Below are 27,125 nucleotides of genomic sequence, written 5' to 3' on the forward strand. Positions count from 1 at the left end.
CATTGGCTTTTATGGCTGCTGCCACATATTTAACTGGTTGTCCACTAAGACTCCAAGATCCCTCTCACAATTACTGCTATTAAGCCTGGTTTCACCCAGTCTGTATGTGTTCTTTTGGTTTTTTTGCCCAAGTTCTTCAAGATGGGTGGATTTCAGCTCCCAGAATTATTATTGGATCATCTTCTCCTATATTTATCTACGTTGAAGCTTTTCTACAAATGTCAGAATGGGGTAATTTCCCGCTTCCTACTCACTTGTGCCTTCAGCTCCAGAAAAAAGGCATTTTATTCGCTTAGCATCCTGTTTTAATTTCATACGCATTGTTCTATTTTTATCTGCATTTTAATCACTGCTTGCTCTTCTTTGCTTCCTCTGCTGTGATCAGCATTGATGCGCTGTGGATAAAAGAAGCTGATTTGGGGTTTTATCCCTTGCTAAGGCAGTTGTAAAACACAACACCTTGATTTTGGTTTTCCTGTGGTTCTAAACTGGCCAGACTTTGGTGAAACTTTTTCTATTTATTCTACAGCTAGTGTCGTGTCCCATTCCTCCGCTGACGGCCGGGTCAGGGAAATCCGAATCAGGCTTGCCTCTGCAGCTCTGCCCAAAGTCCTAGCAAAGTCCTCAGAGCAGGCAGGAGACCAGAAAGTGACTTCAGCAAGATAAGTTCGACTTTGCCTGACTCAGAGACTGCCAGAAAGCAGATCCTTTATATAGGCCATGGGGTGTGGCTCCATGACTCAGCACTCATTAAGGCCTGCCCCTCCCTTCCTTCTGTTGCCTCCGCCTATCCAGTCTTCTGACGCGAGGGTCACTCCAATCAGCAGCTGTTGGAAGTAAACTTTCCTCAGGCTCACATGCTGTGGAGGAGGGGGAGGGGTCTAGCTGCTCCGTTTGCCTGGGCATGGAGCCAGGGCTGGGGCCGGGGGGTGCTCCCTCCTCTGCAGCCTGCTTGGGCATGGAGCCAGGGCTGGGACCGGGAGGTGCCTCCTCCTCAGCCTGTCTGGGCATGGAGCCAGGGCTGGGGCCGGGAGGACATTCTTCAGCGTTCGGAAGCAGATAAGCAGACCCCGGCTGCGGTGAGAGCGGGCAAGACACAACAGCTAGTCTTTAACTTACAACCCCAAAATTTCTGTTGCTAAGCAAAACGGTTATTAAGTGAATTTTGCCCCATTTTATGACTCATTTGCCACCGTTGTTAAGTGAATCACTGCAGTTGTTAAGTTAGTAACATGGTTGTTAAGTGAATCTGGCTTCCCCATTGACTTTGCTTATCAGAAATTTACAAAAGAGTATTACTGGACACTGGGACGCTGCAATCATCATAAATGTGAGTCTTGTCAAGCGAATATAAATCACACGCCATGGGGATATTGCTGTGGTCATAAATGTGAAAAATGGTCACTTTTTTTCAGTTTTTTATAACTTTGGTCACTAAATGAACTGTTCTAAGTCGATTATTCCCTGTACTTTTTCAAAGACACAAGCATTGAAGGGTGTCTTTTAATCATAACTTTATAACTTGCATAAACTCCAGCAAATTCTAGATAAAAATTGTACAGGCAGTCCTCAATGTACAACTTTAGACTTAGAACAGGGGGTGTCAAACTCAATTTCATTGAGGGCCGCAACTGGGTTGTGTTTGACCTTGGGAGCGGGTGGTGCGGCCATCTTGATGTCACTTGTGTCAGGGGTGCCTGTGGCGGCCCTGAGCGCTCTGCCAGCGAAAATGGGCTCCCGAGCTGTGTTTTCGGCTGCTATGGCCTCCTGCAACCCTCTGCCAGCGAAAACGGAGGCTCCATTTTCCTGGCAGAGGCACCGTGGGCCAGTCTTTTGCTGTTTCCACGGTGGCCCCGTGGGCCGGGTCTAAGCACCCCGCTACCGGGTCTGAGCACCCGCTAGCTCGATCCGGCCTACAGGCCTTGAGTTTGACACCCCTAACTTAGAATAATTTATTGAATTAGAATTTATTGTCACTTTAATTGTCCACCAATCGGCATACACTAAAATCAAATTTTATTGCATACAGCTCTCACTTTTCTTGTTCACCTTTTATAAACAGAGAATTTGAGTGAATATTCCATGAAATGGCATACAGTTGTTCAGGTAGCATCTTAAGCAAAAGAATCCCAACATTGTAACACCTCCAATACACATTACATAAACGTGACTGACTAACTAACTAACTAAACAAACAAACAAACAAACACAAAATTATGCACATACCCACATATGTTATATGACACAGAGAACCAACCAGTCTAGTTTGGATGTACCGTGTTTCCCCAAAAATAGGACCCAAACAGAAAATAAGCCCTAGCTTTTTCAGGATTTTCAATGATTTTTCAGGATGCTCATAATATAAGCCCTACCCTGAAAATAAGCTCCAATTAAGATTGTCAGCCAGATGAATAAATTTAGTACCGTATTTCTCTGAAAATAAAATCTAACCCACGGGTGTCAAACTTGCCATGTCACATTGCCGTCTCGTGACGTATCGCGATGTTTTTTGCGGAGCTGGGGTAGGTATGGCCTGTGCGTGACACATCCAGCCGATGGGCCGCCAATTTGACCCTCCTAATAAGCCCTAATGCGTCTTTTGGAGCAAAATTTAATATAAGACAGAGTCTTATTTTTGAGGAAACACGGTATACATGTACCCAGCGAGAAAAAGGAATCTTACGGGTTTACCAGACGGATGGCCTAGGCCAGGGGTCTCCAATCTTGGCAAGTTTAAGCCTGGCGGACTTCAACTCCCAGAATTCCTCAGCCAGTTTTGCTGGCTGGGGAATTCTAGGAGTTGAAGTGCTCCAGGCTTAAAGTTGCCAAGGTTGGAGACCCCTGGCCTAGGGAACAAAGCTGTTCCAGAATCTATAGAAACAACTCTGTCTGAAGTTACAACAAATTGAAAAAATTTACTCGTGACCCGTTTGCAAATGACCGTAGCAGCAGTCAAGTGATCAAAATTCAAGCACTTGGCAACTGGAATGTATTTACGACGGTTGTATTATCCCGGGGGTCATGTTTTGCGACCGTCGGTCAACCAAAATCAACCCGGGAAGCCAGATTCACTTAATCACCGTGTTACTGACTGAACAACTGCAGAGGTTCACTTAAATAATGGTGACAAGAAAACTCGTAAAAATGGGACAAAACTGACTTAACGACCATCTCAGAAGTTTTTAAAGCTCCACTGTGGTCGTAAGTCGAAGACTACCTGTATTGAAGTTGTCATCCAGCTGTGGAAGGCCTTGGATACTCTTAAGAATAGGGAAACAAGGCATAGAATAAAATTTACTCTTGGAATATTTTTTAAAATATTTCCTGTTGGCGTCCTTTTGCTAAATAATGAGAGGTTTCTCAGGAAAAGCAGTTTGAGGAACATGAGTTAAACAACAGCTAGACAGCAATAGGTTGTCGTTTGACTATGCAACATTGTGGTTTCAAGGAAAACGATACAGTTAAGGAACATGCAATACACAAGAGGCACCTGTTAGCCACTCAAGAGGGTGTGTCTTTTCCTGGGGTTGCATGCTTCGTTCTATAATGGCACAATAATTTCTGGATCGTGTGATCATGGGGCTGCTTCAGTGGTCGTAAGTGTGAAAAATGGTCATAAGTCCCTTTCTTCAGGGCTGTTGTAATTTCAAATGGTCACTAAACGAACGGTTGAAAGTCAAGGATCCCCTGTATAACTTTCTCATCTGAACATTTTTCTTGATTTCCTGTTTCGGTCACTAAATGAACTGTTGTAAGTCGAGGAATAGCTATAGTCTGAATTGTGCCTGTTTGGGATGGAAAGGGTCCATAATTCCCTGCTTCCCGGGTTGCACTTAAAAGCCTACGAGCTCTTGACTTTATCATTAGCAAGAGCAGCTTCAGCCGTAGCTCTTTGTGATGATCAGAGACCAAAAATACAGTGTTAGCCGAACGCTAATACGGTTACTAAAACCGACAAGGTCAGGCAAATGTTCATTCTAGCCCATCGACCCTGATATAAATTCTGCTGGCATTATGCTGCAATTTAGAGACATTTAGAGAAATTCAGTCCGTCCAATCTGACAGTCGGCACAGAGGATCGAACTGAGTGTCCTGGAAAATTAACTGTTAACAGATTGATGTAATATGCATAGATGTTCTTACAGAGAGTGCAAAATAAATAAATAAATAAATAAATAAATAAATAAATAAATAAATAAATAAATAAATAAATAAATAAATAAATAAATAAATAATAATAATAATAATAATAATAATAATAATAATAATAATAATAATAATAATAATTTAATTTTATACCGCCTTCTCCGAAGGACTCAGGGTGGTGAACAGGCAGATAAAATAATACAATATATTACAATAAAAACACTATTTAAAAAACTTATTCAATAAAGCCTAAATTTAAAATACAATACAAAATATAAAATAAACCCCAATAAAATCCATGTTTAAAAACCCTATTAAGCCAGTCCTGCTTGGAAGAATAGATATGTTTTAAGCTCGCGGCGAAAGGTCCGGAGGTCAGGAAGTTGTCGAAGTCCTGGGGGAAGCTCATTCCAGAGGGTAGGTGCCCCCACAGAGAAGGCTCTCCCCCTGGGGGTCGCCAGCCTACACTGTTTGGCTGACGGCACCCTAAGAAGACCCTCTCTATGGGAGCGTACCAGCCGGTGGGAGGCATGTGGTAACAGAAGGCGGTCCCGAAGATATCCTGGTCCTATGCCATGGAGCGCTTTAAAGGTGGTAACCAACATCTTTAAAAAAAAGAAAATGGGCTGTGGATTTTGAGTGGCACGGAGAGAGAGAGAGAGAGTGTAATATTTCCTGGTTTTCCTTCTTGAAAAGCAGAGACTAAATCTTACCTGTGCCTGTGGGGGCTTCCTTCACCTTTGCTCAAGTCTAGGCCCCATCTGATTTTTTAAAAAAAATTTTTTAAAGAAGTTTCTTACTGCAAACTACAGATAGTCCTGAATCCATTCATTTAGTGACTGTTTGAAATTACAATGGCACTGAAAAAAGTGATGTGTCACCGGTCCTCATACAGGTAGTCCTTGATTTACGACCACAATTGAGCCCAGAATTTGTGTTGCTAAGTGAGACATTTGTTAAGTGGGTTTTGCCCCATTTTATGACTTTCCTTGCCACATTTGTTAAGTGAACCACTGCAATTGTTAGCTTAGTAACACGGTTGTTAAAGTGAATCTGGCTTCCCCACCGACTTTGTCTGTCAAGAGGTCGCAAAAGGGGATCCTATGACCTCGGGGCACTGCAACCATCATAATTATGAGCCAGTTGCCAAGTGTCAAAATTTTGATCATGGAGATGCTGCAACTATCTTAAGTGTGAAAAATGGGTCATAAGTCACTTTTTTCAGTTCCATTATAACTTTGAATGGTCACTAAGTGAACTGTTGTAAGATGAGGACTAATGCCGGGTGTCAAGCACCCAAAATTTCATCATGAGACGTTGGGGATGGTGCAACAGTCATAAAGATGGAAAACTGATCATAAGTCACTTTTTTCAGTGCTTCTGTAATTTTGAACAGACATTAAACAAATACCCTGTCTCCTTGAAAATAAGACCTATCCAAAAAAAAGCCCTAGCATGTTTTTATATGTGCATCTAATAAAAGCCGTACCCCAAAATAAGCCCTACATAAGAGCCTGTGGAGTCGGCCCCCCGCCCAGTCCATGTGGTTGCTCACAGTGCCGTGGCCACAAGGCAGGGTGGTGATGGAGCTGCCCCCCCCCCGCCCCCCACATTGGCTTACCTCAGGGCCCCCGCAGCCAGGCCATCCACGCCCTGACACCTGCCTCATGGCAGCGGCACCAACAGCCATGTGCAGCAGGAGCCCACGTGGCCTCCAGCCCACTTCTGTTTGCCCACAGCCGCAACAGAGAAGGAGCCCAAGTGGTGTGTTAGTGCCGCGGCTGCGAGGCACGGCAGATGTCGGGGTGTGGATGGTCTGGCTGTGCGGGCCTGAGGTAAGCCAGTGTGGGGTGCATGGAGCAGCACAACCTGCCTCGCCTCATGGGCGTGGCACCGGTGCGTTGCTCGGCCTGCTGCTCCGTTGTGGTCACAAGCAAGCAGAAGGAGTGGGCTGGAAGCCACACAGGGTCCTGCTGGATGTAGCTGCTGGTGCTGTGGCCATGAGGAGAGGCAGGTGTTGAGGTGTAGTGGCCCGGCTGCGGGAGCTCTGAGGTAAGTCGGTGCAGTTGGTGTAAGTCAGATGGAGTCGACTCCATCCCCCTTGCCTTGTGGTGGTGGCACTGGGACGCCGCATAGCCTCATTCCCCACTGTGAGCAAGCAGAAGTAGTGGGCCTCCCATACATAGAAAAAAAATAAGACACCCCCTGAAAATAAGCCTTAATGCTTAATTTGGGACCCAAAAGAAAATAAGACCTGGTCTTATTTTCGGGGAAACACGGGTAGTTAAGTCAAGGACTACCTGTTTCAAGCCATGATATGCTTTATATACTTGGGGCAGCTTGTGAATCTAGCCAGTTCTAACTCAGTTGGCAAACTATATTCTAGCATACCATGACTAGTCTCTTTTTGAAAGCCTCCAATGATGAAGCGCTCACAACTTCCGAAGGCAACTTCTGTTCCATTGCTGGATTTTTCTCACTGTCAGAAAATTTCTCCTAGAAAATTTCTAGGTTGAATCTCTCCTTGATTAGTTTCCATCCATTATTCCTTGTCTGGCCTTCAGGTGCTTTAGAAAATAGCTTGACCCCTTCCTCTCTGTGGCAGCCCCTCAAATACTGGAAGACTGCTATCCTGTCTCCTTCTCTTCACTAGACTAGCCAGGCCCAGTTTCTGCAACCGTTCATTGAATGTTTTAGTCTCCAGTTCCCTAACCTTCTTGGTTGCTCTTCTCTGCACTTCTTCTAGAATCTCAACATCTTTTTTTATAATATGGTGACCAAAACTGGATGCACTATTCTAGGTGTGGTCTTACTAAGGCGTTATAGAGTGGTATTAGTACCTCAATTGATCTTGATTGTATCGCTCTGTTAATGCAACCAGGTTGCTGTGTGTCATTGCAACAGTCACACCTTGCAAACATCACAATGAAATTCTTCATTGAGAAATGGGGGCAAAACACCAGGAAGTTGCAGCTGATTGAGTGACTTAGTCAACTTTGCAAAAATACTTTTCTTAACCCTTGAACTGGGTTTGGCTATTGAGGGTTCCATACAAGTTTTGTTTAAGATGTGTTGGCCAACACTTGATCTTCAAGTGTCTACAAGTCCACTGTGCAAACACTTCTTAACAGAAATTGTTCTCCATTTTCTCTGGTTCATGTTTTTGAGCATAACCTGCAGAGACGCCTTCAAACTTTTTAAAGTGTTAATTCCAATAAGATACTTTAAAAACAGTAACGAGAAAATTTATTAGGGTAAACGAAACCCTTAAATATCGTTGTCTAAACTAAAGCCACTTCATAATGAAGTTGACTTTAACTTACCAGATTTTCAATAATATCTTTGGGGCTTTATTTTAATATCAATATTCTTTTAAAACAAATACTTTGATGAATGTTCCCTTCTGGAGAGAAATCCTGGCTCAAAAATAATATTGAAAGATTCCAGCGTTGAAGTTGTTATACATATTTGGTTATTGACAAATAAACAGTTGTGTTTTGATTGCAAATTACATAAATTAGGACAACACAAATTTGGAAATAGTGGGGAAGGTGTTTTGCTGGAAAGTGTGGGCCAAACAAGGAACCAATACTTTAAATCAGTCATAATGGTTATTTTGAAAACATTGAGAGTTACATTTTGAATTCAATTTCTATACAACATTTCTTTGATAATATAAATAGCTGGAATATATATTAACTATAGCAGCCTCCAAGATACCTGCTGTTTTGAGATCCTTAAAAGATGCAGTGCTTAAGCAATAACAAACTTTCTAATTTTATAAGGAATTAAAAGTAAAATGAAGATTACTATTAGTGAATTATGGAATTAAGAGCCGGTGTATCAAATTCTGGAGAATTAATGGGCTCAGGTGTTAAGAAACACAACATACAATACTTACGATTTAAAAATGAAATTAACTGATTAGAAATACTCGTTTGTGTTTACTGGATCTCCCAAAGAATATTTTTTTTAAAAAAGATGGATATTTGGGATTTTTTAAATAGTATTGTAAATGTGAACATTCTTTCATTCATAAGTTTAATCTTGTCTACCTGTAGTTTTATTTTGGTTTGAAATGATCACCCTGTTTCCCCAAAATTAAGACCCAACCAGAAAATAAGTCCTAGCATGATTTTTCAGGATGCTCGTAATATAAGCCCTACCCCCAAAATAAGACCTAACCGGAAAATACGTCCTAATATGTCTTTTGGAGCAAAAATCAATATAAGGCCTGGTCTTATTTTCGGGGAAACACGGTATATATATGCTAATACAAGTTTATAAAGTAATAGGGTTAAAGACTTTAATGCTGTGCTTCCGGACTTTGACAACTTTAAGATGTTTGGACTTCAATGACTAGAATTCTCCAGCCAACCATGTTAGGGAATTCTGGGAGTTGAAGTCCACACATCTCATACAAACTCAGGTGCTTGGCCGCTGGGATGTATTTATGATGGTTGTGCTTTCCCAAGGTCATGAGATCTCATTTTTGTGACCTTCTCAGACAGCTTCCCACAAATAAAGTCAGTGGGGAAACCAAATTTGCTTAATTACTGCATGATTCACTTAACAGCTGTAGTGATTCATTTAACTACTGTGGCACAAAAGGTCATTAAATTTATTTTATTTATTTATTTATTATTTAAATTTTTATACCGCCCTTCTCCCGAAGGACTCAGGGCGGTTCACAGCCAGATAAAAATACACAATACATTATAAATACAATTAAAATACAATTAAAAAACTTATTAAATTGGCTAAGATTAAAAATTTAGGATAAAAACCCATTAAAAACCCATAGATTTAAAAACTAACCCAGTCCAGCGCAGATGAATAAGTGAGTTTTAAGCTCGCGGCGAAAGGTTCGGAGGTCCGGAAGTTGACGGAGTCCTGGGGGGAGTTCGTTCCAGAGGGCGGGAGCCCCCACAGAGAAGGCCCTTCCCCTGGGCGTCGCCAGACGACACTGTCGCGCCGACGGCACCCTGAGGAGTCCCTCTCTGTGAGAGCGCACGGGTCGGTGAGAGGTATTCGGTAGCAGCAGGCGGTCCCGTAAATAGCCCGGCCCTATGCCATGGAGCGCTTTGAAGACGTTCACCAACACCTTGAAGTGCACCCGGAAGGCCACAGGTAGCCAGTGCAGCCTGCGCAGGATAGGTGTCACTCGGGAGCCACGAGGGGCTCCCTCTATCACCCACACACTGCATTCTGGACTAACTGTAGCCTCCGGATGCCCCTCAAGGGGAGCCCCATGTAGAGAGCATTGCAGTAGTCCAGACGAGACGTCACGAGGGCGTGAGTGACTGTGCACAAGGCATCCCGGTCTAGAAAGGGGCGCAACTGGCGCACCAGGCGAACCTGGTGGAAAGCTCTCCTGGAGACGGCCGTCAGGTGGTCTTCAAAAGACAGCCGTTCATCCAGGAGAACGCCCAAGTTGCGCACCCTCTCCATCAGCTACGACTCAAAGGTACAAGAGGCAACTGGACTTCCTGGTTTTTCTTTGAAGACGTTTTGCTTTTCACCCAAGAGGACATTCCGCTAGGACTCACTTGCCTCACTTAGCAACGGAAATTCTGATTTCAGTTTGGTTGTAAATCGAGGACTTCCAAAGCTGCTGTTGTTAGGATGTGTCAAATATTTCGACTTTCAATTTCCAGACGTTAGTTGTGCTCAAAATTTGTGACATGCCTTAGGGATTGTAAACATATTTTGATTACTTTAATATCATTTAGGTGTGCTTGGTAAGAGTAACTTACAGAAAGATCATAACTTTCTAACATTTTGTTTGTTTGTTGAATTATAGCCTGCTTGTTTCTCCAAACAAGAAAAATCATTTTGAATTTCATAGTCTCTCTTAACTTTGTGGTTTTGGACTATAATTTATTGGAGCTCTCTTATTTGTACAAAAAATGATTTTATTAAGAAATGTTGTCATAAGACCCCACCTTCCCCCTGCACAGTTTGCTTCATCTCGCCTATTTTTAATCCCATATTACTATACCTTCATTGCTTATTACAGTTTTTGTTTTTGTTTTTTTATTTGCATTTATATCCCGCCCTTCTCCGAAGACTCAGGGCGGCTTACACTGTGTCAAGCAATAGTCTTCATCCATTTGTATATTATATACAAAGTCAACTTTTATTGCCCCCAACAATCTGGGTCCTCATTTTACCTACCTTATAAAGGATGGAAGGCTGAGTCAACCTTGGGCCTGGTGGGACTTGAACCTGCAGTAATTGCAGGCAGCTGCTGTTAATAACAGACTGTCTTAGCAGTCTGAGCCACTCAAGGACCCAGTGTTTATCCTTATGGTTTCATTACTTTAATACTGTTACGTTTCGCCTGCTTTTCATTTCTCTGTTCTTACTTTTTACGATCTGCTCACAGTAGCCCATTGGCGAGATGGGCAGAAAATAAATTTAGCAAATAAATTTCCATGAAAGGGTTTCAGGTGCTTCTTTTTCTCTCCATTCTGTCCCAAGTGCTTTTCAAGAGGGCAACTGGCCTTCCCCTGTTTTGGCTTGAAGACGTTTCTCTCCTCATCCAAGAGGCTTCTTCAGTTCTTCCATTCTTCACCATTCAGTCAGAACTGAAGAAGCTTCTTGGATGAGAAGTGAAACGTCTTCAAAGACAGCCGTTCATCCAGGAGAACGCCCAAGTTGCACCCTCTCCATCAGCTACGACTCAAAGGTACAAGAGGCAACTGGACTTCCTGGTTTTTCTTTGAAGACGTTTTGCTTTTCACCCAAGAGGACATTCGCTAGGACTCACTTGCCTCACTTAGCAACGGAAATTCTGATTTCAGTTTGGTTGTAAATCGAGGACTTCCAAAGCTGCTGTTGTTAGGATGTGTCAAATATTTCGACTTTCAATTTCCAGACGTTAGTTGTGCTCAAAATTTGTGACATGCCTTAGGGATTGTAAACATATTTTGATTACTTTAATATCATTTAGGTGTGCTTGGTAAGAGTAACTTACAGAAAGATCATAACTTTCTAACATTTTGTTTGTTTGTTGAATTATAGCCTGCTTGTTTCTCCAAACAAGAAAAATCATTTTGAATTTCATAGTCTCTCTTAACTTTGTGGTTTTGGACTATAATTTATTGGAGCTCTCTTATTTGTACAAAAAATGATTTTATTAAGAAATGTTGTCATAAGACCCCACCTTCCCCCTGCACAGTTTGCTTCATCTCGCCTATTTTTAATCCCATATTACTATACCTTCATTGCTTATTACAGTTTTTGTTTTTGTTTTTTTATTTGCATTTATATCCCGCCCTTCTCCGAAGACTCAGGGCGGCTTACACTGTGTCAAGCAATAGTCTTCATCCATTTGTATATTATATACAAAGTCAACTTTTATTGCCCCCAACAATCTGGGTCCTCATTTTACCTACCTTATAAAGGATGGAAGGCTGAGTCAACCTTGGGCCTGGTGGGACTTGAACCTGCAGTAATTGCAGGCAGCTGCTGTTAATAACAGACTGTCTTAGCAGTCTGAGCCACTCAAGGACCCAGTGTTTATCCTTATGGTTTCATTACTTTAATACTGTTACGTTTCGCCTGCTTTTCATTTCTCTGTTCTTACTTTTTACGATCTGCTCACAGTAGCCCATTGGCGAGATGGGCAGAAAATAAATTTAGCAAATAAATTTCCATGAAAGGGTTTCAGGTGCTTCTTTTTCTCTCCATTCTGTCCCAAGGGTGCTTTTTCAAAAGGGCAACTGGACTTCCTCTGTTTTGGCTTGAAGACGTTTCTCTTCTCATCCAAGAGGCTTCTTCAGTTCTTCCATTCTTCACCATTCAGTCAGAACTGAAGAAGCTTCTTGGATGAGAAGTGAAACGTCTTCAAGCAAAAAAAGTCCAGTAGTTGCCTTTTGAGAAAGCACCTTCAGGACAACCATGACCTGGATGACTGAGAATCTCCATAGACATTTCTATTCTATCCCTGTTTTTCCTTCTTGGAAAAACGATTTGAAAATGATGAGTTTGGAAAAGCAAATTATTTCCCTGAAATCTCTGCATAGTCCTGCTTTGTGCTTGATAAGATCCTGATCTGAGCTGTACAATTTACTCCAAATGGTTTGCACATCAAACAAGTCAATTGATTAAGAAAGAGAGAGATGAGCTTCTTGTAACGGCACATAATGTAGATGAACGACCTATTGGGATCCTTATATTAAAATGACATATTTCATGTGCGATCAATATTCAAAAATTGCACTTAACACAGCTTTTATTTCAATAAAACAGTCCAGTTGAAATTTGCATATGTGGGTGTGATTGGAGTAAATAGCAATCTCTCTAGTTTTTAGTTTTAATAATTTTACTCTTTGATTTATAAGTCATAAGCCACTTTATAGGGAGAAGGGTAGCGTAAATATAAATAAAAATGGTAAGGCTGATACCAAAATATGATTTGCATTCTTTATACTTTTTATTTAATCTGTTTCTTTTATTCCATTTTGTAGAGTCTTAGTAACGTTCTGTGTTTTTATATTCTGGGTTTTTTTATATGGACTTATATAATGGTGGGTTTCAAAAATTTTTACTACCGGTTCTGTGGGTGTGGATTGGTAGGCATGCCATGGTGGGCGTGGCAGGGAAAGGATGTAAAATCTCCATTTTCACCCCACTCCAGGGGAAGGTTACTGCAAAATCCCCATTTCCTTCCGATCAGCTGGGACTCGGAGGCAGAAAACAGATAGGGATGGGGCCAGTCAGAGGTGTATTTACTGGTTCTCCGAACTACTCAAAATTTTCCCTGTGCTTTTATTCAGTGTGGCATTTCTAAAGAAATTCTTGATTCCTGCAATATTATTATTGTTATTTTGCTCTGCTTCATTTATATTTCATCAGTTACCCAATAAACCCGGCAATAAATTCACAGCCTATAATCAGTTCTGCAGCCTGCATTTTTTTTCCTTCGGGTGATAAACAGTTCCGTAGGGCAGTCTTGGCATTCAAAGCTATAAAACATTCAACCTTCTGGGGAATGCTAAAATTTTCCACTGCTTCTGTAAAATCAGAATATGGCCTTGCTCCCTACCTATTGATGATGTGTGACTTTTGCAGAGTTTGTGCTGATTTAGGATACTGGGATACTTCATGATAGACAGATGTTTGTCAACTTTGGCAATTTTAAGATGTGTGGACCAACTCCCAGAATTCCCCAACCAGCAATACTAACAGATTAACAGAATGATAAGAGTTGGAAGAGACCTTGGAGGTCTTATAGTCCAACACCCTGCTCAAGTAGGAGACCCTACCATTTCATAAAAATTGTTGTCCAATCTTTTCTTAAAGACCTCCAGTGTTGGAGCACCCACAACTTCTGGAAGCAAGTTGTTCCACTGGTTAATTGTTCTCACTATCAGGAAATTTCTCCTCAGTTCTAGGTTGCTTCTCTCCTTGACTAGTTTTCACCCGTTGCTTTTTGTTCTGCCCTCAGGTGCTTTGGAAAATAGGTTGACTCCCTCTTCCTTGTGGCAGCTCCTCAAATACTGGAACACTGCTATCGCATCAGCCCTAATCCTACTTCTCATTAAACTTAAAAGACCTCAGTGAGATGTTTCTCAACCTTAGCAATTTTTAGATACCGTATTTTTTGGACTATAAGACGCACCGGTGTATAAGATACACCAAGATTTCGAAGAGATAAGCAAGAAAAAAAAGTTATTGCCCTCCCTGGCCCCCAGAAGCACTCTGCAGGCCTCCCAAACCCTCCGCATGTCCTGTTTTTCGCAAAAACGGGGCATGCAGAGGGTTTGGGAGGCCTGCAGAATGCTCCTGGGGCTGGGGAGGCAAAACACGACAACAGGGGGTTGGGAGGCCAAAACCTTCATTTTTGCCCTCCCCAGCACCCAGGAGCCCTCTGCAGGCCTCCCTCTGCGTGCCCTATTTTTGCGAAAAACGGGCTAGTTTTTAGCAAAAACAGGATGCGCGGGACGGGGCTTCGGAAGGCCAAAAATGGCTATATTTAGTGTATAAGATGCACCAACATTTCCACCCTGTTTTGGGGGGGGGGGAGAAACTATGTCTTATTACTCTGAAAAGTACAGTATGTTGGCTCCAGCTCCCAAAATTGGGAGTCGGCTGGCTGGCTGGGAAATTTCTGGGAGTTGAAGTCCACATACCTTAAAAGTTGCTAAGATTGAAAAACACTGTCCTAGACACAACCATAATTGCATTTGGCCAGCCCTGGGGAAGGCTGAATCATTAGATATATGGTACTCTTTTCTGCTGTAAGCTGTGAATAGACATGCACATGCAACATTACAATGATATATGGCTTTTTGAGCCTCCTAGCACATAATGTGCCCAAAGGCTGCTTGTACCAATGCAGTTAAACTAATCCTTCTGGGTGTCTGCTTCTTCTTTTCAGTTCATATCTTGTTGATGTTAGGATGCTCAGTGGTGGCAGTGGCTCAGTGGCTAAGATGCTGAGTTTGTCGATCGAAAGGTCGGCAGTTCAGCGGTTCGAATCCTTACTGCCGCATAACGGGGGGAGTTCTCGTTATTTGTCCCAGCTTCTGCCAACCCAGCAGTTTGAAAGCATATAAAAAATGCAAGTAGAAAAATAGGGACCACCTTTGGTGGGAAGGTAACAGCATTCCGTGTGCCTTTGGTGTTTAGTCATGCCGGCCACATGACCACGGAGACATCTTCAGACAGCACTGGCTCTTCAGCTTTGAAACGTAGATGAGCACCGCCCCCTAGAGTCAGGAACAACTAGCACATATGTGCAAGGGGAACCTTTACCTTTATCCTTTTGATATTCTTATTTCCTCTTTATTTTTCCCCCTCAAAAGGGCTGGAAGGATAACATTTTATTGCAAAGCATGTCTGGGTTTATCTGTTGCACTCAGTAACAGGCACCATGTACCTGTTTATATACAGCAGGAATCGTAGCACTTCGATTCACAGCTTGGCATTGTCCATGAATCCCAGGCATTGTGGTTTTGTAAGGCACGGATTTTGGCTTCAGATGTTCTATGAAGAGAACCCAGCTGTCGAAGTTTATAACCAGGATTTCTGGCCCAATCGTGGGGATTAGTGAGCCTGGCTTACATATGGGTTGAACCAGTTGTTTAAGCAATTGCTAATATAGTAAGAAAGAAGAAACAGATTAGCACTGGTATATTTAAAGATCCTAGTTAGGAACAATTTTAATAAAGAATTAAATGGGGTAAAATAGCTTTCTGCTGGATGGAATAATTTGGGCATAAATTTGTTCAAAACTGAAGAGAGCTGTAAATCTGAGTTTAACTTTCAGGTGGAGCCTGGGTGGAGAATGGTGGGGCATCCAAGCATAACAAGGATTTCCTCAAGTTGTGAACACATAAACTCTGATCAGAAGAATGGTGTGCTTGAATCTTAGACTTCTCAGCTGCTAACCACAACAGATTGAAAAAGCAAAACTTCTGAATAGTCCTAAATCCAGATTGCAGTCCAAAAGAAACAGAAAGCAGATTTTTTAAACTTGCTTATTCATTATTTATTTAAAACAAGACTATTCAACCTTGGCAAATGTCTGTGGAGATTCTGTCATCCAAGTCATGGTTGTCCCAAAAGTGCTTTTTCAAAAGGCAACTGGACTTCCAGATTGTCCTTGAAGACGTTTCGCTTCTCATCCAGAACAGAAGAAGCTTCTTGGATGAGAAGTGAAATGTCTTCAAAAAAAAAAACAAAAAAAAAAGTTCACTTGCCTTTTGAAAAAAGACCTTTGGGACGACCTTGGCAACTTTAAGATGTGTGGACTTCAACTCCCAGAATTTCCCCAGCATGGCCTGGGTTGCTGGTGAAAACAGATTTGTCTAGCACCATATAGATAATCCAGTAGTTATAGAGTTGGAATTATAAGGATAACCCTGTTGAGCAATTAAGGTTTCATGGAATATAGCAGATACAAAACCACAGCATAATTTGCCAGATTTAAATACGTGTTGAAATGTTCCTAGAAGGCCTTGTGGTATGATGAAGATCTCCTATTCCAGTGATGGCTAACCTTTGCCGGACGCCCCCCCACGCATGCGTGACACCCTGCGTGACACCCTGCATGTACCTCACACATATGTGCGCACTCCTATGCATGCATGTGTGACCCCTGCATGCGCCTCGCCCCAGCACATGCATGCAAGCATGCCCCCCCGCATGTGCACAAGCCCCCCATGTGCGCCCCACCCCCCCACACATGCGCGGCAGAGACCTAAAGACCAGCTGGCTGGTGGGAGCCACACGCGCATGCATGGCAGAACTGAGCTGAAGCGACGGCTTGCATGCCCACAGAGGATGCTGCGTGTCACTTCTGGCAAGCGTGCCGTAGGTTTGCCATCATGGTCCTATTCTGTCAATCGGTTTTAATAAATGAACATTTAGGCAAAATATAGCTTTGACTTCAAATGCTTTTAAGCAGGCACAGAAAACTTCCCTGACTCACAGATTTTGAGAGTATGTTGTGGGAGCTTTCACAAAATGGCTTCCATGGGAGTGGCCATTTTCTGAGGGGCTCTGATTTAGATAGGCCTCGATTTATGACCACAGTTGAGCCCAAAATTTTCATTGCTAAGCAAGGCAGTCGTTAAGTGAGTTTTGCCCCATTTTATGACCTTTCCCACCTCAGCTATTAAGTGAACCACTGCAATTGTTATGTTAGTAATGCAGTTCTTAAGTAAATCAGGCTTCCCATTGATTTTGCTTATCAAAAGAGGGTCATATGACCCCAGGACACTGCAACCATTATAAATATGAGTCAGTTGCCAAGTGACTGAATTTTGATCAAGTGACCGTGGGGATGTTGCAACCCTTGTAAGTGTGAAACATGGTCAAAAGTCACTTTTTTCAGTGCCGTTGTAACGTCAAACTGTCATTAAACCAATGGTTGCAAGTCAGCTGATGACACCCAGCTGTACATTACCACCCCAACGAAGCTATCAAAGTGCTGTCCTGGTGCCTGGAAGCCGTACGGGTCTGGATGGGGAGAAACAGGCTCAAGCTCAACCCCTTCAAGACAGAGTGGCTGTGGATGCCGGCATCCCGGTACAGTCAGTTGCAACCGCTGCTGACTGTTGGGGGCGAGTCATTGGCCCCAATGGAGAGGGTGCGCAATTTAGGCGTTCTCCTGGATGGGCAGTTGTCTTTTGAGGAACACCTGACGACCGTCTCCAGGAGAGCTTTTTACCAGGTACGCCTGGTTCGCCAGTTGCGCCCCTTCCTAGACCGGGATTCCTTATGCACAGTCACTCATGCCCTCGTCACTTCTCGCCTGGAGTACTGCAATGCTCTCTACATGGGGCTTCCCTTGAAGAGCACCCGGAGGCTCCAGTTAGTCCAGAATGCAGCTGCGCGGGTGATGGAGGGAGCCACTCGTGGCTCTCATATAACACCTCTCCTGCGCAAGCTGCACTGGCTGCCTGTGGTCTTCGAGTGCACTTCAAGATGCTGGTTACCACCTTTAAAGCGCTCCATGGCTTAGGACCGGGATACTTACGGGACCGTCTTCTGCTACCACATGCCTCCCACTGACCGGTGCGCTCCCATAGAGAGGGTCTCCTCAGGGTGCCATCAGCCAAACAATTCCTGCTGGTGGCCCCCAGGGCGAGAGCCTTCTCTATGGGGGCACCTGCCCTCTGGAATGAGCTTCCCCCAGGACTTCGTCAACTTCCTGACCTCCGGACCTTCCGCCGCGAGCTGAAGACGTATTTATTCTTCCGCGCGGGACTGGCATAAAATGGGTTTTATTCGGATTTTAATGGGGTTTTACGTTGTTATGTATTTTATATTAATTATCAGCCAATTTGAATAAGTTTTTTAATTTTGATTTTATTGTATTATTTTTATGTATGCTATTTTTATCTGGCTGTAAACCGCCCTGAGTCCTTCGGGAGAAGGGCGGTATACAAATAATAATAATAATAATAATAATAATAATAATAATAATAATAATAATAATAATAATAATAATTATTATTATTATTATTATTATTATTATTATTATGTGTGTGTGTGTGTGTGTGTGTGTGTGTGTGTGTGCCTGTACACAATTTTCAAGTACGTCCACTGGCTCAAAACAAAAGCTTTTCCAGCCTCTGGACTCTCAAATCCTCTTAGCAGACCAAAATTAATGCTGTGACCAAAGGGAAAAACAAAATATAGAATAGAATAGAATAGAATAGAATAGAATAGAATAGAATAGAATAGAATAGAATAGAATTTTATTGGCCAAGTGTGATTGGACACACAAGGAATTTGTCTTGGTGCATATGCTCTCAGTGTACATAAAAGAAAAGATACCTTCATCAAGGTACAACATTTACAACACAATTGATGATCAATATAGCAATATAAATCATAAGGATTGCCAGCAACAAGTTATAGTCATACAGTCATAAGTGAAAAGAGATTGGTGATGGGAACTATGAAACGATTAATAGTAGTGCAGATTCAGTAAATAGTCTGACAGTGTTGAGGGAATTATTTGTTTAGCAGAGTGATGGCCTTCGGGGAAAAACTGTTCTTGTGTCTAGTTGTTCTGGCGTGCAGTGCTCTATAGCGTCGTTTTGAGGGTAGGAGTTGAAACAGTTTATGTCCAGGATGCGAGGGATCTGCAAATATTTTCACGGCCCTCTTCTTGATTCGTGCAGTATACAGGTCTTCAATGGAAGGCAGGTTGGTAGCAATTATTTTTTCTGCAGTTCTAATTATCCTCTGAAGTCTGTGTTTTTCTTGTTGGGTTGCAGAACCGAACCAGACAGTTATAGAGGTGCAAATGACAGACTCAATAATTCCTCTGTAGAATTGGATCAGCAGCTCCTTGGGCAGTTTGAGCTTACTGAGTTGGCGCAGAAAGAACATATACACGGTGTTCTTAACTTTAATACTTCATCAATGGAAGGAATGTTTACATTGCAGTTCCTAGAGATGGCTGAAGATGTAATCTTTCTTTTTTTTTAGACAATTTCAGTTTGCTGGTTTTGTCCGGCTTAGGAGAAATGTTCCTAATTTTATGGCTCTCGTTGCTGTTTTGAAAGCACAGGTTACTTTTCCTGATTTGACATGGAGCTGAATTTACTCACTGCCTTGACATGTTTGTGTGGGTCAACTGGTTCTTCCCCAGGGAACAAATATTGCTCCACAAGTACTCTGCTGAGCCAACACCTTCGCATCAGCCTAATTAAACTAAGAGTAATTTTCTAACTCTGTTTTCCTTTTTTTCCCCCTTCCTCCAGGAATGCCGTTGGCTCAGGCTGTAGCAATTGTTCAGAAACACTGCCGTATCATAAAAAATATCCAAGTTCTCTACAGTGAACAAGTAAGTGTTTGTTTTGCTGGCTTTGCTTTTGGTGTTTATTGCACGCTCCGCAAGCAAGAGGAAGGTGTCTCAATGTTGCATGTTGTTATTGTATGTGTGTGTTGGTCCTTATGATGTCTAAACATTCTTGGCTGTTGCCACATCCTGATGAATGTGGTTTTTAAACACAGTGGCTTTCCCGTAGTGTCAGGTATGCATAAGTGCACGTATCATTAGTTTTATTCAAGAGTATTTTTTGACCATATCATGCCATGCCACTCCAAGGGACCGGTGATATATTTAGCTTTTTACAATCAGAAAATGTATTGGATTCAGGAAGCAGAATTGAATCAGTTTCTTTGATTTGTATCCTTGATTTCATTTGGAAATAAGAGAATCTTGCACATCTCAAAACAATTTAGTAATTTGGTTGCATTCAATCCCTCAATTTCCCAGTTAGATCTCTGAAACAGATTATTAACCAAAGAGATAGTTAAACTTTTTGGATTAGGTAGAGACATTTAACAGTTTTGGAGAATCCCTTGTTCAAGAGATTATGATGATTTTCACAGATACTGTACTTCTATCTTGTATTTAGGGTTGCATCAGGGATCAAATCTAATCAAAACCAATTAATTCTCCTATAAAAGCAGAAGAACTAAAAGCAGAATTTAAGACATATTGACGCTTTAAATAAACAACTGTTAATACATGATTAAAATCTCATTCTAGTTGCTGCAAAGCCCTGTTTTCAGATTCACACTTTGCAGTCTAATATCACAATGCTTCCATTCATCCAGACTGAAATGTGCTTTTGTTTTGCACTCTGTTACATTTTTGGTAAGGAAAGGCAGGGAGGATTTTAAAAAGAAAAACCTAGGAATCACTGATTTCCTTGTGACATGGATTTTGCTTCTTGGAAAGAAAGAAATTGAAAAGAGCTTATATTCTTAGCCATAAATAATTTTTGTCATGGCTCAGTATCTGGCTGATTTTGTCCTCAGATACATACTATTATTAACATGCCTTTTGTAACTTTTAATATATATATATATTGCCCTGCTTAAACTCTCTTCATCAATATTATTTTCCTTTATTCTACTTCATACAGGAAGGTGTTTAATCAACAATGTCTGTCCATAACTGTTAATGTGAAAAACTCATAAGAACGTTTATTACACATAGCCAGTTTGTTTCATGGGAGAATTCTGCAAATGTGTCCCCCATTGCTCGGCTGCCTTTCAATCTGACTGTTGCCTAGTCTGTGGCCAGATAAAAGCGTAGCCCTATTGCCTTTTATTTGACTATTGCTTAGACTAGAGCTCTTTGTTCTACCTCTGATTGTGATCCCTTTCTCCTTTTTCATGTTGGGACAAATGATATAACTAAGAGGGCAGGACAAGAATTAAGCTTAATTTTAAGAGAGATCCAACACAAAACTAAGGAGAAATTTCCAGACAGTGAGAACATGGTGTAGCTGCTTCATCACTGGAGGGTTTCAAGTGTCAGCCCTGGTTTTAATATCAGCTCTGCCCCAACTTGGTCTTAGGAAAGTAAGACTCTCGACTTCATATGTATTGAAAAGAATCATTTTACGAAAAGCCAAGCAGTTACAGTAGATAGAATAGAATAGAATAGAATAGAATAGAATAGAATAGAATAGAATAGAATAGAATAGAATAGAATTTTTGTTGGCCAAGTGTGATTGGACACACAAGAAATTTGTCTTGGTGCATATGCTCTCAGTGTATATAAAAGAAAAGATACGTTCATCAAGGTACAACATTTACAACACAAATGATGGTCAGTATATCAATATAAATCATAAGGATTGCCAGCAACAAAGTTACAGTCATACAGTCATAAGTGGAAAGAGATTGGTGATGGGAACGATGAGAAGATTAATAGTAGTGCAGATTCAGTAAATAGTCTGACAGTGTTGAGGGAATTATTTGTTTAGCAGAGTGATGGCCTTCAGGAAAAAACTGTTCTTGTGTCTAGTTGTTCTGGTGTGCAATGCTCTATAGCGTCGTTTTGAGGGTAGGAGTTGAAACAGTTTATGTCCTGGATGCGAGGTATCTGTAAATATTTTCACAGCCCTCTTCTTGATACGTGCAGTATACAGGATCTCAAGGCAGGTTGGTAGCAATTATTTTTTCTGCAGTTCTAATTATCCTCTGAAGTCTGTGTCTTTCTTGTTGGGTTGCAGAACCAAACCAGACAGTTATAGAGGTGCAAATGACAGACTCAATAATTCCTCTGTAGAACTGAATCAGCAGCTCCTTGGGCAGTTTGAGCTTACTGAGTTGGCGCAGAAAGAACATTCTTTGTTGTCCTTTTTTGATGATGTTTTTGGTGTTAGCTGTCCATTTTAGATCAAAGTATTTTATATATATTTTATACATATACATAGTCATTTTAGATCAAAGCCAGAACTGAGGTTTTGTATGCGAAAGCTTCCCCATTAACTTCCGCTTTCTAATTCCACCCCTCTGCTATCTCCCGTATGTCCAGGCACAGTCAAAGAAATTGTTTTGGTAACTGTCCCTGCAAATGCAGGCTAAATCTTGAGCCCTTATATTCCATTTCCCAGGCCCGGGACCTTGGGATGTTGAGTCGATGTCTCAGGAAGGCACTAAGCTTAGTTTTGGTTTCCCCAGTTCCTTCCGCCTGTAGTTTATGGCATGCTGACATCTAGCGAAGCAGGGCTGAAGTGAAGGATGACAGTTCTGACAAATACACTGGTCAACCTCTTGACCGGGATGGTATAAGATAAGCTGTGGGTTGGACTAGAAGACCTCCGAGGTTCCTTCCAGCCCTGTGATTCTGTGTTCTATGTCCCCCCAAGGTTATTCCCCCGTACCATCACAGCCCTGGTGCTATACCCAGTCCTGCCTTGATCTAAGTCTGTGTCATAGGGATTCTTGCTTAGAGAGAATTGTGTGCAGACCAAGCACTAGGCAGACGTATTTCCCCGTGCAAAGGACACCCTGTATAAATAATAGCAACATCTTGTTTATATAGTTTGATTAGACGTTTCTATAGCTGTTCTAACAAATGCTTCAATATGTGCGTTCCTTGGTATTCCTGTATTGGCGTGTTTTTGTCCAACTTTAACATGTGTGGATGTCAACTCCCAGAATTCCCCAGTCAGTGCATTGGCTGAGGAATTCTGGGAGTTGAAGTCCACACATCTTAAAGTTGACTTAAGTTGAGAAACACTGCTCTTTGGGACAGAAGCTGTTCTGCTTTGCTTTTGAGAAAGGGAAACATAAATCTGTTGTGATCGTGTTCCATTTTACCAGGTTTGGGAGACTATAAATTAAATAAATTAAATAAAAAATAAATAGAAGAGCACTTAGGGCTTTCATAGAACCAGTTGTATTTTAAAGCATCTGAACAGCACTTCCCAGAAGCTTTTGCTTGCGCTGCTCAGGAAATTCGTTATAAATTTTGAAATTTCCTGAGCAGCATAAACAGTAACTTTAAAGGTGCTGTTCAGATGTTTGGAAACACAAATGGTTCTATCCAAGCAAATCTTTCAGGGTAGGAAAGAAGAAATGCTAATTCTTTTAAGCTTAGCTTTTCTCAGTTGAGGAGGTCGAAAGCCATTGCATTAAAAAAAAATACAGTGTAAAACAGCTGGCTACTGGAAATGAGCTTAGAAATCTGCTTCCAACTAGCTGTGCAGTTCTTAACTTCTTGTGAGGAGCAGAGGTTTCTTCAAAGTGATAGAAGGAATGGGGAATTACAAGGTAAACAAAACCTATTACTTGCCCGAGGCAGCTTGCCCAAGAGTTGTAGGAAGTGATTCCAGAGATGGAAGTTAATGTATCTTAAGAGTCATGAGCGATTGACTGTTTCTGACTAACATGTGTCTGGACTTAATCCTTTGAAGACAGGTATTCCTTGACTCACAATCATTAATTTAGTGTCCTTTCAAAGTTATAACAGGACTGAAAAAGTGTGATTTATAGCAATAGTAACAGCACTTAGACTTATATACTGCTTTACAGGGCTTTACAGCCCTTTCTAAGCAGTTTACAGAGTCAGCATATTGCCCCCAACAATCTGGGTCCTCATTTTACCCACCTAAGGAGGATAGAAAGCTGAGTCAACCTGGAGCTGGTCAGGCTCGAACTGCTAGTAGTGGGCAGAGTAGCCTGCAATACTGGATGAATGGATGGATGGATGAAGAGAAGGAAGGAAGGAAGGGAGGGAGGGAGGGTGGATAATAGCAAAAGCACTTAGACTTATATACCGCTTTACAGTGCTCTCTCTAAGCAGTTTACAGAGTCAGCCTATTGCCCCCAACAATCTGGGTCCTCATTTTACCCACTTCAGAAGGATGGGAGGCTGAGTCAACCCTGAGCCAGTTAGGATTGAACTGCCAAATTGCAGGCAGCCAGCAGTCAGCAGAAGTAGCCTGCAGTACTGCACTCTAACCACTGTGACACCATGGCTCATAACTGTTTTTTATATTTCTGACTGTTTCAGCATCCCTATAGTCATGTGATCAGAATTCTAGTGCTTAGCAACTGGCATGTGTTGCAGTGTTTCACGGTCCTTGCAACCTTCTGACAATCAGGGAATCTAGATTCACTTAACAAGTGTGTAACCAACTTAACAAGTGATTCACTTAACCACTATGGTAAGAAAGATTGTAAAATAAGAAAGTCCCTACAGAGAGTGGTGAGGACAGTGGAGAAGATTAAGGGAAGCTTGTTTCCTGTTATTCAGGATACTGCTTATAAGCGCTATGTGCTTAGAGCTCAAAGAATTGTTAGAGACCCCACGCACCCACTTCACAGTCTGTTTCTGTTGCTCCCCTCTGTTAGGAGGTTTCAGAGTATTTCTAGCAGGACAACCAGATTCTGTAACAGCTTTGTTCCCTAGGCTATCCGCCTGGTAAACTTGCAAGATTCGTTTTTCTCACCATGTATTGTGACCGAAGCCCAAGTAGTGATTACCAAACTCAATTCAGCCCTGAACAAACTTATTTTATTAAAACAGCTGAGAATTAATGAATAGAATAGAATAGAATAGAATAGAATAGAATAGAATAGAATAGAATAGAATAGAATAGAATAGAATAGAATAGAATTTATTGGCCAAGTGTAATTGGACACACAAGGAATTTGTCTTGGTGCATATGCTCTCAGTGTACATAAAAGAAAAGATACCTTCATCAAGGTACAACATTTACAACACAAATGATGGTCATAGGGTACAATTAGACACTTAATGATACAACACTTAATGATAATCATAGGGTAAAATAAGCAATCAAGAACAATCAATATCAATATAAATCATAAGGATTACCAGCAACAAAGTTACAGTCATACAGTCCTAAGTGGAAAGAGATTGGTGATGGGAACGATGAGAAGATTAATAGTAGTGCAGATTTAGTAAATAGTTTGATAGTGCTGAGGGAATTATTTGTTTAGCAGTGTGATGGCCTTCGGGAAAAAACTGTTCTCGTGTCTAGTTGTTCTGGTGTGCAGTGCTCTATAGTGTCGTTTTTAGGGTAGGAGTTGAAACAATTTATGTCCAGGATGTGAGGGATATGTAAATATTTCATTCTCAGCTTAGTCCAAAACAAATTCTTTATAAAAAGTCCTTCAGCCTTATCACCAACCTTTGTTCTCTTTGGCAACCTGCCAAAAGCGTTTCTTGGCAAACCCCCCACAAAGTTCAAGAGATGCTAACAAGAAGCAATGGAAATCAATGTTGCTTTTCCACAGAGAATCCAGTGGTTCGTTGCTGCTCTTTTGAGCCTTATGGGAGTGGCCAATCATCTTCTGGCCTTACTCCTGAGTTGTCCTTTTTGCTTCATCTGCTCTTGCCTTCTGGCAGCTCTTCTTATGCATGCACTAGGAACAGGCTCCTCCTGTTCCTCTGCCTTTCTGCTGTCCGCCTCTGGAGACTCTGGAGTCCATGCATCGCTCCCAGATGGTCCTGGCCCATCTCTGCCTCCGACGCAAAGCCCTCATCCGGGCCTTCCCCTGATTCCAGGACTGGCCCATCGTCCTCCCCAGCCTCCTCACTGTCCGACTCCATTGCCAGCTTCTCAGGCTGCACAACACTATCCCTCGCTGCAGAGCCCTTCTCCCAGGTCTGACGATCCAGATGCAGCCATGATGGGAATTGGTCATGGAATGCTGTCACCAAAGCAGATGCATGCACTGAGGTCACATCCTCCCAGGTGAAGTCCTCTGGCCCATATCCCTTCCACTCGATGAGATACTGGAACCATCCTTTTAGCCACCGGGAGTCCCAAATGCTGGGGACCTCGTACTTAGGTGGTTCCTCTCCATCACATTTCATATAATAATATATGTGGGTATATGCATAATTTTGCATTTATTTATTCATTTTGTTATATTTATGTAGTGTATATTGGAGGTGGTGGCCCTTTTGAGAGCTGCATGCAACGAAATTTTAATTTTAATAGAATAGAATAGAATTCTTTATTGGTCAAGTGTGATTAGACACAAAAGGAATTTGTCTTTGGTGCATATGCTTTCAGTATGTATGTATATATGCCAATTATGTATGTAGGTAGTAATTGTCAGGCCTGGAAACCATACTAGACTTTAGGGTTCCAGACGCTGCCACATTTTTTCCCCTGAGGGGAAGAAGGGGGGCTGAGGGGTATGGTAACATTCTTCAAGCGGTCAAGGTCGGATGGTGTTCACATCTGCAGGAAGAGTGGCGAGAAGATATTTGAATGAACTGGGAGAACGTGGGACCATGTGACCATCAAAGGGGTCAGGGGGGTGGGACTCTTGGGGTTTGTATAACTGGGAAAAGAATCCGGAAGTTCAGTTTTGGAATTTCACTCATCGGGTGCCAGTTTCCTCATGCTAGTAAAGAACTCTGAAAAACAATGGCTTCTGAGTTTTTTTACGCAGAAGAGGTTTTTCTGGAACCTTGACAGTAATATATGTATGTATGTAATACATGTATGTAACCTCTTGGAACGGTGTTCTGATTTTCAAGCAATTAACATGCATATGTCAGTCCTCCATTCCTCAATCTGTTGCCTGCTGAGAAGGAGTTTGATAAAATTATCCCCTCTCGTTCTAATTGGCCATGGAACAGCAGGGACGATTTATTAACCGTAATAATAAGAATGAGGGGTCCTTGGTGCTCTCTGGGTTTGCTTGTTTTCTTGAAGACGTTTCATTACCCAACTAGTTAACATCATCAGTGTTAGAGAGGAGGAGGAGGACTGTGGGGTCCCTGGTGCTCTCTGAGCTTGCTTGTTTTCTTGCAGGTAACAGCTAGTTTGGATAATGAAATATCTACAAGAAAATAACCAAGCTCAGAGAGCACCAAGGACCTCTCAGGTCAACCCTGAGCCACAAATATTCTCCACAATAAGGATAGATTTAAAATCTAAAACGGAATCACAAAGTTGATGTGAATGAACAGAATTCCAGCTTTTTATTTCTCAAAGCAATCACTGCAGTTGGACTGAACAGTGTGTCTCTGGTGATGCACTTTGGTTGTTCCTTCTCAGCCAGGAACACGAGATTTGGCCGTTATTCCTGTGAAAGCAGATTTTAAATGTAATCTGAGTCTTGCCTAGCGCCTCTGTATTTCAATTCAATAATACGAGGAAAAGAAACTTGGCAACCGCAGTTTTGGCCATGGCTGGTTTTCTGGCAGCCTCCAGCGA

The 27,125-nt window shown here is 41.9% G+C and overlaps 1 protein-coding gene across 1 annotated transcript in view; it reads left to right on the forward strand.

Moving 5' to 3' along the window:
* The window catches only part of PHAF1 (phagosome assembly factor 1), a 72,955-nt gene that overhangs the window by 14,428 nt on the left and 31,402 nt on the right, over positions 1–27,125 (forward strand). Inside the window, exon 3 of the mRNA XM_058154727.1 lies at positions 19,377–19,459. Within this exon, the coding sequence (XP_058010710.1) occupies positions 19,377–19,459 (83 nt within the window). The remainder of the gene's footprint in view (positions 1–19,376; positions 19,460–27,125) is intronic.

Source organism: Ahaetulla prasina, chromosome 12 (assembly GCF_028640845.1).
Source record: "Ahaetulla prasina isolate Xishuangbanna chromosome 12, ASM2864084v1, whole genome shotgun sequence".
NCBI classification, from domain to species: Eukaryota; Metazoa; Chordata; class Lepidosauria; order Squamata; family Colubridae; genus Ahaetulla; species Ahaetulla prasina.